This window comes from Phlebotomus papatasi, chromosome 1 (genome assembly GCF_024763615.1).
Source record: "Phlebotomus papatasi isolate M1 chromosome 1, Ppap_2.1, whole genome shotgun sequence".
Classification (NCBI taxonomy): Eukaryota; Metazoa; Arthropoda; class Insecta; order Diptera; family Psychodidae; genus Phlebotomus; species Phlebotomus papatasi.
In genome coordinates, this window is record NC_077222.1 from 80,453,482 (window position 1) to 80,469,384 (window position 15,903).

Consider the following 15,903-nt stretch of genomic DNA (forward strand, 5'->3'; position numbering starts at 1 on the left):
ATTTCGTGCCATATCTTTCAAAATGATATTAATAAGTATCCTGAGTAAGCTCCATCTATCAATAAAAGTTTATCACGTACCTTTGAGGCCTTTGAGGCTCTCATATTAACTGAAGCTTACGTCCTAGACTACACTTACGATTTAAGCTGAGAGACGCCTCAGAGACAGTTGTAATCAAAATAATGATTTGACTAAATTCCCATCATTTTTCCACTAACTAAACCGTTTCTCGACTTAAGCCGAGAGATAGTTTAGTCAGAAACTGATGGAAATATAATCTGATGATTATTTTCAATTCAATTTATTTCGTAATCTTTAGGAAAACTGTCTTTTGAACAAAGGTTAGCCCTTTACAATATGTTATGCCTTAGACACACTTACGACTTAAGCCGAGAGACGGCTTAGTGGAAAATGATAGAAATGCGGTTTAACCATTATTTCGGATATAATTACGCTAAGTCGTCTCTCGTCTAATCCTCAAGTATATCAAGGTCCTTAGGACCTAAATAGACTAAGGCTGATCCTCGAGAATATTTAGCCTTTAAATTTTAACAGTAAAGAGTTATCCCAAACTGTCATACGTTGAGGGCTTCGGATCATCGATTAGAGGTCCTTCGCATAAATTTCCTTCACCTGCATCACTGCTAGAATTTACAGGCCAAATATTCTCGAGGATCAGCCTGAGCCTATTTGGGCCCTTAGGACGACTTTTTAATGGAGGCCACAGTATTCAAGATAAGCCCCCTCTTTCGCTCCCTTGGCAAAGCGTTCCAGAAAAGATAAGATTTTGCTAGGGGTCAGTTTTCCATTTCGGATTACCGATGCATCTAGGCCAGAATTGGGCCTCTTATGCTTCCACACTCCTTATTCTGTCTTATCCCTCGATACGCGTAGCCGCTCCATATCACAGCTCTATGGGCAACCAGTGCCGCTACTATATCACAGCAGCCTATGTCGGTGTGTGTTTGGATCAGTGACAGTGAATATTTGTATCGACTGAAGTACCATTTTCATGTTGAAACTCGTTTGTTGTGACGCATTTTGTGCATCACAACTCGGTTTTCAAATATTCATGATTGCACTGGTTCTTTCGTGAAATATCAAGAAGAGACATTATAGATCATGTCTAGCGCCGCGAGAGTGTTTCTATCCAATTAGTCCTTACGAAATTTATAGCCCAGAGACAAAGTAACACCTTGAAGCCATTAAGCTGGTGTTCGTAAAATCACGATGGGCGAGATATGAGTGACCAAAAAGGGAGTGCATTTGTTGGCTTAAGCAAACAAAGGCACCCTCTATGCCTGAAAAACTCGTAAAGCGGGTGATCTATGGTGACAAGTTTTTAAGATAACTTTCTCTTCGAGACGCTCGCGCCAAGAAAGCTATAAAATCCTGAAAACAAATGGGGACAAGGATGGCAAACGATCAAAAAGGTGTGTGATCCTCGGTCATCTCAATTAAGCACATCCTTTCTTAAGGATATAGAAAGTGTTGAAGAAAACTCTAGAGATAGCGAAAGTGGATAGTTGGATATTTTTATAGGCAATTAACGATCGTCTTCAGACGAACAAAGCCTCTGTCGAGAGGCTTCGACAGAGCAGGCAGGATACTAATTGGTCTAAAGTCAGAAACATTATTAATTATTTTGATTATAATTACATAAGTCGTCCCTCGCCTTAAGCAGTAGGTCTGTCAAGGGCCTTTACTTAAGTATGTGCAACGAGTACTTTATGTTATAAAGGAGTCGTTACAGAAGGATTTGAATCTGCGGGGTGTGCAAGTTGATTTCTCTCGGCCACTAAAGAGCTCGCGAGTGCGAGTGAGAGTTTCAAAAATTGACCCTCTGATTTGAGTTCTGGCTCTGGGTGCCAAATTCTTTTCTTATATAGTTACACTCGAGGTTACATTACATGGTGTTCGAACAAATTTAATAATTGATCATTTATCCGCAAATACCTTTAATTGTTGTGCTTTAAGATTTGTTCAATTTTCAGATGTTAAAAGATTTGCAAGCATTTTTCAAAATATCAGCATTTATTTTAATAATTACTTCAGAGTAGGGCACGTGCAAAATACAATTTCTCGGTGTAGCTTACTCAGGATGCTAACAATCTGCCCTTTCTGCAAATTACAGAATTATAAAAAAAAATCAATCTTGCAAAGGAATCGCTAAAAAATCGTAACATGGAGCCAAAATCCTCCAATTCTGAGATTCAATCGCGAAAGTCTCACCTTTTCATTCAGTTTTCAACCTTTTAGTAGGCAGTAGTGTCTCACCGACTTCTATGTTCCTCTTGCTGGCAGTATCTTTCTTTGGAGAGACCTGCTTTATCACATACTCATCTCCTGAATATTCAATCACGTACTCTAAGTTATTCAAATCGTCTGGAATAATTGTGGCTTCCTGAGGCAATGTAGTTGAACACGATGCTTCAGGATCATTTTCTTCCTGAACTTCTGCATCATTTGACTGAGTCACAGGATGGGCCAAACGACTCAAAAGTGCAGTCCAGTAGAACATCTTTCGAAAGCGCTCCTTAAATTCCCGCACTTCTGGTACATTTGTTGATATCATAGCAGTCTTGCTGACGGGCTTCTCAAATGCCAGAGTCGCTGCAATTCCTCTAAAAGCCACAATTGTGCTCCAACTGACCGGTAAACACAATGTCTTCCAGAATTCCAATTCCTTGGGAAAAGAGCGCTCTGTAATACTTCTGATATGTTTCAATTGATTTTCACTGAAATTATCCTTAACAGCGTCTACTTGACATTTGGTCACTTTCATGTCGAGGATCTTGGAAATGTGAAAAAGATTATTTTTGATGGTTCTCTGTGGTTTCAATTCCTCACCAAAATGATAGTCATACGTGGTGAGAAAAAGCTTGAAAAACTTTTTATCAATCACCGAAGCTTCCCGTAGTGGATCCTCATCAACCTCTGGCTTATTCTGCTGGAGCTCCACGATTTTCTGCTTCCAATTGTCTCGGGTGACAGTTGTCGTAAGTCTTCGGAATTTCCGGGGAACATCTTGAACAGTCTTTCTTGGATTTGCCTCGAGAAATTTCTTGATTGTAACATAGCGTGTTCGGCAACTGATTCGATTGTGTGTCTGGAGAATATTAGCAATCTCCGCCCACGTTTTATTCTCAACATCACTGTATCTAAATTGGAAAAAGAAATAAGCAACCTAAATCAGCTTGTGGAGGTAAAGTGGCCTTCAGACCAGAGGTTTAGCTACCAATTTTATCGGCCTTTCAGAATCTAATCAATCATTTTCCCTTAATATCCAATACTAAGTCAATATTTTACCAAAAAAATTTATTTCATAAAAAAATTAGAGAAGCTAAACCATGTGGCTAAGTCTTAGGTCTGAAGCCCGTATAAGATTCAAAGAAGCTACAGTTAAAATACGTAGGGTAAAGTACTCTCCCTTCGAACGTTCATACCTTCGAATAATGTGAATTTCTTTTACTTTTCCTATGAGATTCACACAATTATTACATAATCATCAATATTTGATAATAAGTTAAGTAATATTTAATAGAAGTGTGTAAGGCCTCTGACACACTTACGACTTAAGCCGAGAGACGGCTTAGTGGAAAATGATAGAAATGTGGTTTAACAATTATTTCGAATATAATTACGCTAAGCCGTCTCTCGGCTAATCCTCAGGTCTGTCAATGCTCTAAGTGTCTAAGTCTCTCAGGAAAAACAAAAGAAAGGAAAATTCACGTTAGGGTGACGGCATTACTTGTGGCCTGTCTCTACTTATGGCCACGTCGCATTTTTTGTCAGAAAACGATTCCGAAAACCTAAAAACCAGCAATATACTGTTAAAACACATAAAATATTTTCAATTTTGAGGCTTTTCAAAATCATTTTGTGACATTGTAAAGTTTTTTTGCGAGGAGGCCATAAGTAAAGACAGAGGCCACAAGTAATGTCGCCACCCTATTCGAAGGCATAAACGTTCGAAGATAGAGTATTTTCCCCTAGCACGGAAGGGTTTATTTATTTATTTATTTAATTCAAATACTGAAAGCAAAATTTTGACAGATGTGTACAACGTGAATTCAATGTTTGTGTAATTAGCGGCCACCGCCGTCTTAGCGTTGGTAACAATGCATGAATGACTTTAAAAATATAAAATTTTGCGATAATAAATTAATATCATGAAAAATATTCTGGGTATTTTCAAAAAATAGACAATATCGCGAAGAAACTAGCTGTACATTTTGAATATAGCTCCTATAGAAGTCCGTAAAAGTCAGTTCTTCTATAAAGTTCTATAACGGTCTTAATTTTTTTTAATTCACCATTTTATTCCCCTCCCTAGAAGGGGATCGAAAGGAGAGCATTCGTAGGGAGGGAGAGATATTCTTGGGAGAACCACAGAAGGATGAGCAATCAGGCTCGGGTTTCTGGTCCTCAGGAAGTGGATTTAGTCATCCCAGGGCCCGGGATAACACATAAATATGGCAAATAAAAAAATACATTTTAGCTAACTAACTGACCCATTCTCCTCTACACAGAAAGAAATCTTTTATAACATTTTTCGTAAATGTTTGTGAATGTCTATTCAGGACTTGCGAAATGCTCATGAATTTTATAACCCACTAATAAGTTCGTAAAAGTTTGTGTTTGTACATTTTCCACAAACATTATTCGTAGAGAACTTTACGGGAAGTTTTTGCTCTTTTATAAAAAAAATTTTCGTGCATTTTTGTTTGTCTGGTAAAACTTTACGAACAAATGACAACATTTTACGAACTTTTTTTTGTTTGTAAATGTTTGTAAAACAACAAAAAATGCTTGTTAAGTGCTCAAGTTGCGAATAATGTTTGTGGAAAAAGTACAACTTTTACGAATTTTTATTGTGTTATACGCGTTATACGATTTACGAGCAGAGCACGGCTATTAATGTGTAAGGGCCCCGTCTTTGTTATGTATTGTTTTTCCTCACCATTTGTCAGAAATTCATTTTATAGATATAGATTGATGATTTTGATATCTATTTTTATGGGTGTATTTAGTTTTTAAAGGATTTTCAACGTAGGATACTGGTCAAAATAAGCCTAAAGGCCTAAGACCTTAGTTATGGGGGGTAGGTAAGGAGGGAAACAAGAAAAAACGATTTACCAACATTTCGTAAGTCCTCAGCAGTAATTTACAAACATTTGCGAACGATTTTACAAAATTTCGAAAAATTATTTGTAAATAACATAACATGATCACTTTACGAAAATTCAATTGAATATCTGTCTATTAAATTAAATTCTAATACCGCATTAGTATTTTTTTTTAAATATCAGACTCGTCTTCAACGTTTCCGACAGCTTGTACTCCATACACAACCCTAATATGTCCATTTTTCTGTTCGAACTTAAAGAGAGAGCAGTTATATAATCGTGTTTTTTTCTACTTGTCACCGTAATGGAGCTTAAATGGTAAAAGATATCGATTTCCGGTCTTCGCTGACCCCCAATAAAAAAAACAATATCTCCTGACGTTTTTTTTGCCCGCCCCCACTCCATCCTCTCCAAAACCATGTTTTTTTCGGTTTTTCTCAAAATTGGGCCAAGCTTTTTCAATGATTTTCGGATATGCTTTAGAGCTAGTCTAGGTGAACATTTTGCCCAAACGTACCTATGACCGAAAAATTCGCAATTTTGAATTATTGATGGTCATAGGTCAACCATTTTGGAAGGCCCATTTTTCAACCGTTTTGGTTAAATTTGGATTTTTTGAAAGTCTATTGAAATTTCGAACCCTACTACATCGGTCTTCCGGTAATGAATCGGTTAAGTACCAATTTTTTTTTGATTTTCGAATGCTTTTGTGATTTCTGATTTATTCCGCAAAGCTGGCACGCTTTGCCATCTCTTTTTGTCCATGATGGGAATAAATAGTAATTTGCTCAATTTTTTTTTTCAGAAAACTTATAACGCCACACTGTCTAATTCTGCCACGATCTCTGCTACTTTCAATCTCTAAAATTTTGTCAAAGGAACCAAAGTCGTAGGACTAATTTTCTAACATTTGCAAAGAATTTTCTTTTTTGAAAATTCCAGGAGATAAAAGGGAAAAAGTAAAGAAAATTTATGCGAAGGACCTTTAATCGATAATCCTCAACCCTCAATGTATAACAGTTTGGAAAAAAATCTTTACTGCCGAATTTTCCAATTTAAATATTCTTGAGGATCAGCCGGAGTCTATCTGGGCTATAAAGGTGCAGTAGGTTTAGAAGAGTTTTGGTAAAAATGGTCTGCAAAAATGAGGAATGGCGTTACGCTGTTTGTCCGTCTGTGCGTCTGTCCGTCTGATCCGTACGGCTGTCGCCAGCTCTAGAGGCCAAACGGTAAGAGATAACGACTTGGAGCATTCAGGATCATTAATACGCCAAAACCATGTTTTTTAGGAGTGCTCGAAAACGCGACGTGCATTTTTTCATTTTTTGCACTGTTTTAGATATTATCCAGGCGGACATTTCATCCTCATACGAAAATCTTGTTGAATAATTTCTAAAAACGGTTTTTGAAAGTCATGGGGTAAAAATTCTCTAGGGAACGTATTTCTCATCCGAATAATATCATATTTTTGCTTGTTGGAAAGGTCTTGTAATTTTCAAAAAAAAAAAAACTAAACCGGTTCCTATCGGTTATGAGCCGGTAATGAATCGGTATTGAAGCAGTCAAGGATGTGACATTAGCTCTGAAAAATGCGACCAGTTTTAGTGTAAATCTTTCCCTGTTTTCGTACACATTTTACAAGATATCTCCGAAGGTACGTAGGTTGCCAATTTGGAATTTTCGGTTGCCCATTCCATATTAAATTGACTTTTAGATTGTATTTTTATTTTTTGCTAATTCATTCTACAATGACAGAAAACACCGTATAAACTCCAAAGTAGTTTCGACTCGCTAGAAACATATAGGAAACATCATGCCCCTGGAAGCAGTCTTAATAAATAATTTTTTTAAGGAAATCAATTTTATTCCTCTTAAAACTATTTTGGGAGATTTTGTGAGTGATTTATGAATCGGTTGAAATCGATTGAGTACCGGTAAACGGTAAATAATGCAAAAGTACTTTTAAGATACAGAATCTAATAGGGGCTTCAGACCTAAGAATTAACTATATGGCTTAATTTCTCTAATATCTTATCAGTCAAGATTTTTTTTTGTAAATTTTGACTTAGGATTGGATTATTAAGGGCAAATGACCTATTACATTTTGAAAAACAATAAAATCGGTTGCTGTTTAAGGTTTTGAGACCCTCGGGAACTGGGCTAAACCTCTAGTCTGAAGACAGTCTAAGTCATGAGTTCAAGCAATTCTCAAAGCCTGGGACGCTGTGCCACTGCTTTCGGATTAATTTTAGAAGATTACCAAGGCGGACATTGCGTTCATATACGAAAACCATTGAATCAATCTTAATAAGGATTTTTCAAGGTCATAGGTTAAAAAGGCTCCAGAGAGCGTATTTCTCGTCCGAATGGGATCATGACCGAGCTCATTAGAAAGGTCTTGGAATTTCTGACAAGATTGAACCGGTTGCAATCGGTTATGAATAGATAAGTAATTCTCATAAGAAAATCAAATGTATCGTTTGCCAAAAGTTTATAATTATGTTCCAACGGACTCTTTCGAGCTAGTTTCTCTTAAGCAATTAATTTGTCACCATTAAATTTTTTTTAAAAATCATGCATTCCTCTGCCCTACTTTCCCGTATATGCAAAATCTTACCTCATGAGTGCCTCATCCTCATCAACTGTCCAGATATTGTTGTTGCCAACAAACATCAGGGAATTCTTATAGCGACTTCTGAGTTGTGGAACCGTCCGATTTGGCATGACTTCCTTGACAATCTTGGAGAAATTCGTGCCATACTCCTCAATGGCTGCCATGAGGACACAATCATCCTCCACGGTGAATCTGTCGTGATTGATATTGGGCTTCAATGTATACTGATAGCGCTTGTAAAGGGTATGCTTTGTCCTGGTCACAAACTCACTTCCAACCCGAGTCCAACAAATTGAATCACCAAATCGATACTTTTCTACCAATTCCAGAATTTTTTCATCTTCTTCCGGGGTGAATTTCTTCTTGAACTCAATGCGTGCCATTATGCCAAAATTGGCCTGATAGTGAACAAAACACTGAAATTCAGATCTTTTCCCAACTTTCGATGCAACCTTATCCCAGGCATTCTCTCCAAACTCCTCCACGGCATTGAGAAGATCATCTTCCTCTTCAGTCAGCCAGAAGCCTCTTCTGAGTTCGGGATTCAAATGGAGCCTCCACATGGCTTCACATTCATTGGGCTGATGACGACTACCAATTCTCAAGGATACCAAGTCCCAATCCACTTTGAAATCCTCACAGTCTTTGACGCACTCCCAGAGTTCGGGAAATGACATTGAGGAGACATTCTCTGCCTCTTTTTCCAGAGATTCAATCTTACCCAATCTGTTGGGATGCTTCCGGCGCCTCTGAAGCACTCTTATTGCTCTCTGCACTCTCTGATTGTGAAATGTTATCATGTTGCTTTTTACACCATCCAGAATGTCCTTTTGATCCAGCAGCGTCCAATTCTTCTTTTTCATGTACACAAAATCCAGCGGAACCATTTCTCCGCGGGCCTTCCTGGCGATATGATCCTCATTCTCTGGGGCTTTCTTTCCCGTTTGGGTCTTGAAGAAGGGATATCCGTAGCATCGAACACTCTGCCATTTGGCATTCCGCTTGGGTTCTGTGGATAAGGCCTTTCTGTTCTGGAATATTTCGTCAATTTTATTGTATCTCTTGTCACAGAGTTCAATGAGCGATTGCACTTTTTTGCGTAGGATCTCTAGATATTTTATATATCGCTGATTCAATTGCATGGCATTGTATGGAGTAATATCATCATGTTTTACAATCAAATCCTTTGCTTCGTTCAGCAGACTTCCTCCAATTTCATTGAGATCCTGTGGAAAAGTTACATTGGCTTAGACTAGACACCTTTGTTTATAAACAGTTTCCTGCCAAACACTTACAATTGTAAAGCAATCATCATCGGAATCTGAGAGATCGATAGTCCCTTCTTCAAATGAAACATCCATTTTCACATATAAAACCCACTTTTCACTTGATAAAGCTAATTTTTTGTGATGCTATCAGTGATTGTTTTGAAAACAATAAAAAAAAATTGACAGCCGCTTGTCCCAAAAACTAAAGCGTGAAGTTTGCTGCAATTTTCAGTTTGTCCAAAAACGGAGGGGTAGATGTCCCAAAGTCACAGGCAGAGTAGCGGCCCAAAATAGTACCAAAATAAGTCGGGGAGTGTGTGTGTTTATCTTTTGGGAAAATCGTGAAAAATCCCATTCCAATGATGGTAATTGTGATGAAACACTTGCTGACGGGAAGATCAATTCAATTCCAACTTGCCCTACGATGCATCTCCACACAATCCTTGAGGTTTTCCCGGTGAGTCAGAGCGGAACATTTCCTCCTTTCGATTCTTATATAATTTTTCCACCAAAAATCAAACGCAATATTCTCAGTTTGGCAGAAGTGGGAAAGTTGGAGGCGCCAAAAATTCAGGGTAAATACGACACTGGGCAATTATTCCTGCATCGGGTCTTTGGCTATCGTGGTGTTGTCCTCTTCCCATGGCTGGCACGGGTATATGACCGAGACATCCCAAATACACAGTCACCGCCAATAAAAACAGAAGTTGATACAGGGGCAGAGGCACCATCTGGGAATGTGGGGAAAGAAGTGAAAGGTACAACACACACTTTCTACCAGGTTCTCATCGATTCACGGGACTGTCCGTTCATTGTAAGACGCATTTAATATTTTTTTTTAAACGGAGAAAGAATTGATTACCCTCTTTGCGATGATTTCAGAGGGCCCAGACAGAGGCTGTGACATTTTTGGGCAATCAGGACAGCAGCAGGAGTCTCTATGCCATCCCCGGACTCGATTATGTCGCACATGAAGACATCCTTCCGTACTCAAGTCCAGAGAAGACTCCACTCCATCATGAACTCTTTGACAAATTTCTCACGTACCAACCAGAGAGGGATCCTCCTTTCGAGGCTCAGGACACACTCAGAGCCTGGCAGAAGAAGAACCATCCCTGGTTGGAGTTGTCGGATGTTCACAAGGAAACAACTGAAGGTGTCCGTGTGACAGTTATTCCATTCTACATGGGATGCAGAGAGACTCCAGCAGCGTCTGTATACTGGGTAAGTTCCACAAACCAGCTCCCATTTACGTGTGATTCTTTCTAATCACACTTATTGTAATCCTCCGATTTTCTAAAAGTGCTCTGATCTAGCTGAACTTCACAGGGTTTATGTTTTGAACATCCCTGATGCCGAAAATAGTAGTCTGCTATTTTCGGTTCCGGCCGGCCGTCCGGCCGTCCGTAGTACGCAATATCTCCGGTTTGGAAAGAGGATATCTTCATAATTTTTTTTTAAATATATTTATTTACACGTACGACGATTTCTATGCTATTATTTTTTTTTTGAAAAGCCGGTTCTAAACCGGTTTTTCTAGATTTCTCGAAATTGGCCTATGCAATTTGAACAAGGGGTTACTCAAGTTTGGAATAACCGACACATTTTTCCGTTAGAATCCATAGAATCCACGGAATCACTCATAAGATTCTAATAGAATATGAAATGATATTCCTGCAAGAATCACTGGAATCAAATTAAATGGAAATGAAATTACTAGAATTAAATGGAATTACAGAATCACTCCTTCCTAAAACTCCGCGATAAATAATGATAAGACAAAGTACCTTACAGATTTCTATGGATTTTTTTTTTAATTTTCCAAAAAAGATTAATAAAAATGGACATTTTTTCACGTTTTCAAATAAAACAACATGTACCGGTCAAAATCCCGAAATCCTGAAAACTGAAATCCCAATCCAGAATTCTTAAAAGTGTCATAGCTATTCCCACGATTGCATCCTCGCTTGCTGGAGGCAAAGGGATATTTTCTGTGTCTTGGGAAATTATTCTACACATTATCCTTCATAGCATTTCATACCTTTTGAAAAGAACAATCCTAGAATATGTCTCATTTGATAAGAAATACGATTTCTTCCGTAGCGGATGTAAGGTAAAAGTCACCCAGTAAGCAAATGCGAAGGGGGACACCCGGGATACCAAGAACAAAATTGTAAATGATGAGGCACTGCGTTTTGTCTTATGTTCAGTATTTTTCACAGATTGAGTTGCCCATTCTTTAGGATTGATAAGAGGCTCTATTTAAAGGCAAGGTTACAGCCAGGATTTTAGCAAGAGGGGAGTCAAATTGGTGAACTATCCCCAACAGAAAACGTTTTTCGAACGCAAAGAATAAGACTTTTCCCGAAAATTTGTCAAAATAAGTTCAATTACTATGACTTGAGCTTATCTAAAAATCAATAAAAGGAAAAAGGAATCCAATTGCGACCTTTTTTCAAGAAAATCACTATGCCGATTTATACGATTTTATCGGATTTAGACAAAGAGTACAAGGATTTAAGTAGCTAAGGGTACATGGATCATTTAAACTCGAAGATCCCAAAACGATGTTCCTAGAGACCACAAAGTCTCTTAGACTTTAAATACTTGAAATTATTTTTAAAAACGAAAACACTTACAAAAAAATCGGTTGGAAATTCTGATAAAGAAAAATTATTTTTTACGTATTTAAGATCAAGAAATTATTTTAAATTCAATTTTTCGGCGAATTTCGTAAGCTGAAAGTTTCCTAAAGCCACCAAGAAGGCTTTTCCTTGAAGAAAATCGCGGGAAATTTTTATCAAAAGTGGACTGAAAAATGATGTTGATTAGTCTCAAATACTTTCTTTCAAAAAATGAATTCTCATCCTATTTTGATTATTTTGAGGCCTAATGTGAAAATCTTTAAAGCTACATATTTCCTAAAAAACTTCTTCCAGGTTCTCTAAAAAAATCCTATTTTGAAAATCTTTAAAATTAGATGTTGCGCTTTTTGTATATTTTATCGATTTTTATCTCCTACTGATTTTGAATCCAAATTAAATGATTTTGAGTTTTTTTTTTTTGAAAAACTTGGAAAATTCAACAAGAAACATTTCAAAACCGAAGAAGTGTCTTGTGGGAATTGAATTTATTTATTTTTTTCATATTTTTCTTTTTTTAATTTTAATTGTTTAGTTTTAGAATTGAATAGAAATTCTAATTTTGAAATATGCAGTACTAAAGAAGGCCGACTGGATAACATTAAGCCCATAAATACAAAACACTTAAAAAAAACGGTTCATTGGGGCACCTTTGGGGCAGGGGCCCCGTCAGCATAACAAAAATTGGAGATATTACTAATTGTAGTAAAATATTTAAATATAGCTCAACATTGTAGATCAATCTTCAATCTTTCCACTTGAATCGATGAATTGTGATAGAAAGAAAAATTTAGTTTGCTCGAAAAACAAACGAAATCGATCGTATTAACCAAAATCTGCAATTCGATAAATTCGAAGAATTCTGGGATAAACAGAATCAGAGAATGAAATAATTGAGAATCAGAGAATACCGAATTGAATTATTAACAGAATCACAACTTGGAATCCCTGGAATCATATTGGAATCACATGGAATAAATGGAATATGAACACAAATTTTCAATCTTGAATAAACCCTTGCATTTGAACCATTTTTTGTTCATGTTGTAACGCCACTTGAGTAGACCAATTAAAAAAAAAAATTAGAGACTGCTCCATGATTTCTCGACAAGGTTCTCAAGTATTGCAAAAATGTTACAAAAATACTCGTTAAATCCGAAAACAATAAATAATTAGCTACTAAGAATACTTTTCTTGACGAAAACTCGTAACCGCTTAACATTTAATATGTCTGATCAATTGAAAATTGGTTCGAAAAATCACAAAAAATACAAGAAAATGTGAAAATATTGAAAAAATAAATAATAAGAATTATTGCCGAATAATATTGCAGAGATAAAATTAAATTTACACCTTGTTTTTTTTATTTTCCGAATTCCTTTTGGAATTTTACTTATTATTTTCTTAAAAAGCGTAAATTATAAATGAGAATTTTTAAATTTTACAGGAAAATATATATAGATATGAATCCAATAATCCTTATCAAATTGCTAAAAAAAAAAGAAAAAAACAATGGAAATTGGTTTTTTGTTACAAAAATATCTGAAAATTCACTTTAGCATTAATTTGACAATCTTCAGAAAATTTATACAATACCACAAGAAAATGAGAAAATCTTTATACGTATAAATACGTATTTATAATTGAATTAGTACAAATGCAAAGGTTTTTTTTAAAGTTCTTTTTACTGTAGTAAAATATTAAAAAGAGAAATTTGGCATGAAATGCCGTTGCAGTCATTTACGTGTTAAGAGGAGTCGCGATGAATAAATAAAAGCTTGTAACAATGTTATTTAATTGTTTATTCATTCATCGAATTTATAATTACTTCAGTATTTAGTTTTTTCGCGAATTTATGCGGGACGCGAAATTTTTCGCGGATTTTCAGGGGCCGCGAAATTTTTCGCGGATTTTCACGGGCCGCAAAATTTTTCGCGGATTTTCGCAGGACGTTAAATTTTTCGCGGATTTTGGCACTTCTTAAGCCTAAACGATAAGTGTGTTGTCAAGTTGGAGAGCTTGATCTTTCATAGTTTCTGAGAAAATCGATTTTAAAGTTTTTTAGACAATTTTATGCATTTTTCTTCCAATTTTCCTTACTTTCAAGTGAAATTTTGCATATGTCAAGCCTGAAAGAAACTCTAAATGGATGTAAAGTTTGAGGCCTCTATCTCTCATAGTTCCCGAGATAATCCACTTTAAAGATTTTCAGTTACTTTTATGCATTTCTCATTCAATTTTCATCATTAATAAGGATAATATGCTTCATACACTTTAAGAATTATTAAACGAAACTTGCATTATACACTCAGTCCCGGCATTAAGTTCTTCGGGATTATGCACTTGACGGAATTATGCACATACAATTATGCAAGTTTGCCTATCATTGGGAGTCAACTTATGAAATCATTTTTGAAATACGTCTGAATGTATACTATATGCGTCGCGGGAAATTTGAAAACACTGTGCTTCTTTTTCAAAATAAAACTTTAATTTCTTTTATTTCGGTAAATTTTTTTAAATATTATAACCATTTATTGAAGAACTCTGGCTAAAAAGTAAAGTTTGTTAATGCATTTCTATTAAACAGTTGAATCTTTCTGTTTGAACTACTTTTCCTCCGCGCGAAATTCGTTCTACGGTCGATTTATTCAAAAGAAAGCCCCTGCGGGTATGCAAATTTTCACGATGCAATAAAGCCATTTGCGCGTTTTTTTCGGTCCTGAAAATGTGCATAATCCCGGGACTGAGTGTATTGATCGGGTTTGCCACAATCCAAATTTGCAATGAATGAATCACACCTCTATAAGCTGATCTAGGCTTATCACTCTTTACTCAATATATGAATCCTTCCGTCTCTTCGCAGTGGCGCTATTGCATTCGACTGGAGAATCTCGGGGAATTGAGCGTTCAGCTTCGAGAGAGGCACTGGAGGATATTTTCCCTCTCGGGCACACTCGAAACTGTCCGTGGCCGAGGTGTCGTGGGCCAGGAACCTGTTCTGAGTCCTCGTCTTCCAGCTTTCCAATACAGCAGCCATGTGAGTCTTCAAGCTCCTAGCGGTCACATGTGGTGAGCATCCTGTTTGAAAATCCCTTCCTGGCGCCCAAAACTCAATGAAAATTCACTTCCAGGGGGACCTTTCGTCTAGAACGGGAAGATGGACATACCTTTGATTGCCGGATTCCGCCCTTTTCGCTGGAAAGTAAACCTGATGACGGAGGAACTAGTCCTCCGGAAGAAAATGCGTGATTTCACCTGACTTATTTATTCAAAATCTCCCAGAGTTAATAAAATTGAGAGAACAGTGGAGAATCTTTCTTTAGATTTCCTCGTCGTCCGGGTCTGGGGTCTCAAAATCATGGGTTTTCACATCAAAGTCCTCTCCATATTGGATGACATTGTCCACGATCATGAGCACTTCATTGACACTTTCTTCATCACTGATGTCGAGTGGGATGAATCTGACCAGACTGAAGGAATCAATGAGATTTCCAATTGCCTCAGACAGCTTCTGGTGCTTCCTGCCCCAAGCAGATTCAGTGTTGACTTCACTGAGAAGAGCCATTGGATCAGGCTCAAGGTACCTGTCTAACTGCTTCCTGGCACCCTTGCTCAAGAGATCCATTTTACTGAGGATATTTACATGGGGCAACTCAACGTTTACCATTACACTGAGTGCTGCCATGGTCCCGGAGATGAATTTAGCTCCGTCAATCATAAACTGAGAGTCCAGGAGGAAAACACTGCATACTTGAAAATTCCATGACTGCAGCAGCTGCACAAGATCCCTTCCCACTGAGAGATGTGTATAGAGTTCTATTTGTCCAGGCATATCGAAAATTATATAGTCATCATCCGGTTCTCCCTCAATATCCTCATCAGATCCTCCACAGAGCTGATCCTTGAGCCAATCTGAGTTTTTTATCAGGTATTCCAGACAAAAGACAAGTCCTCCATTTGGTCCAAAGTGCAATTCCTCATCCTCCATTGTATCCTCAACATTAATCAAATCCCTTATGTCCACAAGAGGCTGGTAGTCGAATACTTCTGCTGCTGGATCGAGATTAACTATATTGATGACTCTCTGTGTATCTGTTGCGTGTTTCTGCATGGTGCTGCAATAGGTGGACTTGCCACATCCTGCTGGCCCCATCACCAACTGTGCGTATCGCATTTTCCTCTGTTTTCTTCACGAATTTTCACAAAAACAACCCATTCCGCGCTATCAAAACAATCAACAACGTGAC

At 37.2% G+C, this 15,903-nt stretch overlaps 3 protein-coding genes across 4 annotated transcripts; 1 reads left to right on the plus strand and 2 right to left on the minus strand.

The window, feature by feature from the left end:
* Window positions 1-2,015: 2,015 nt before the first annotated feature.
* Window positions 2,016-9,199, minus strand: LOC129810270 (snRNA-activating protein complex subunit 4). 2 transcript variants are annotated; one of them, XM_055860618.1, is made up of 4 exons: window positions 9,039-9,199; window positions 7,747-8,969; window positions 2,233-3,161; window positions 2,016-2,121 (listed from the first exon to the last, which is right to left on the minus strand). In XM_055860618.1, exons 1-3 carry the CDS (start codon window positions 9,102-9,104, stop codon window positions 2,237-2,239), a joined length of 2,214 nt encoding a protein of 737 aa, XP_055716593.1. In that variant the 5' UTR covers window positions 9,105-9,199; the 3' UTR covers window positions 2,016-2,121; window positions 2,233-2,236. The 2 variants fall into 2 exon arrangements, with proteins under 2 accessions (XP_055716593.1, XP_055716592.1); XM_055860617.1 differs by having other exon boundaries at window positions 2,016-3,161.
* A 65-nt stretch (window positions 9,200-9,264) lies between these two features.
* Window positions 9,265-14,968, plus strand: LOC129810295 (polymerase delta-interacting protein 2). The gene is made up of 5 exons (XM_055860664.1): window positions 9,265-9,468; window positions 9,546-9,825; window positions 9,894-10,235; window positions 14,520-14,725; window positions 14,788-14,968. The coding sequence occupies exons 1-5, from the start codon at window positions 9,371-9,373 to the stop codon at window positions 14,903-14,905; spliced, it is 1,044 nt and encodes a 347-aa protein (XP_055716639.1). The 5' UTR covers window positions 9,265-9,370; the 3' UTR covers window positions 14,906-14,968.
* LOC129810297 (GPN-loop GTPase 3) lies at window positions 14,906-15,902 on the minus strand. Its single transcript, XM_055860666.1, has one exon. The coding sequence runs from the start codon at window positions 15,828-15,830 to the stop codon at window positions 14,976-14,978; it is 855 nt and encodes a 284-aa protein (XP_055716641.1). The 5' UTR covers window positions 15,831-15,902; the 3' UTR covers window positions 14,906-14,975.
* Window position 15,903: the final 1 nt, after the last annotated feature.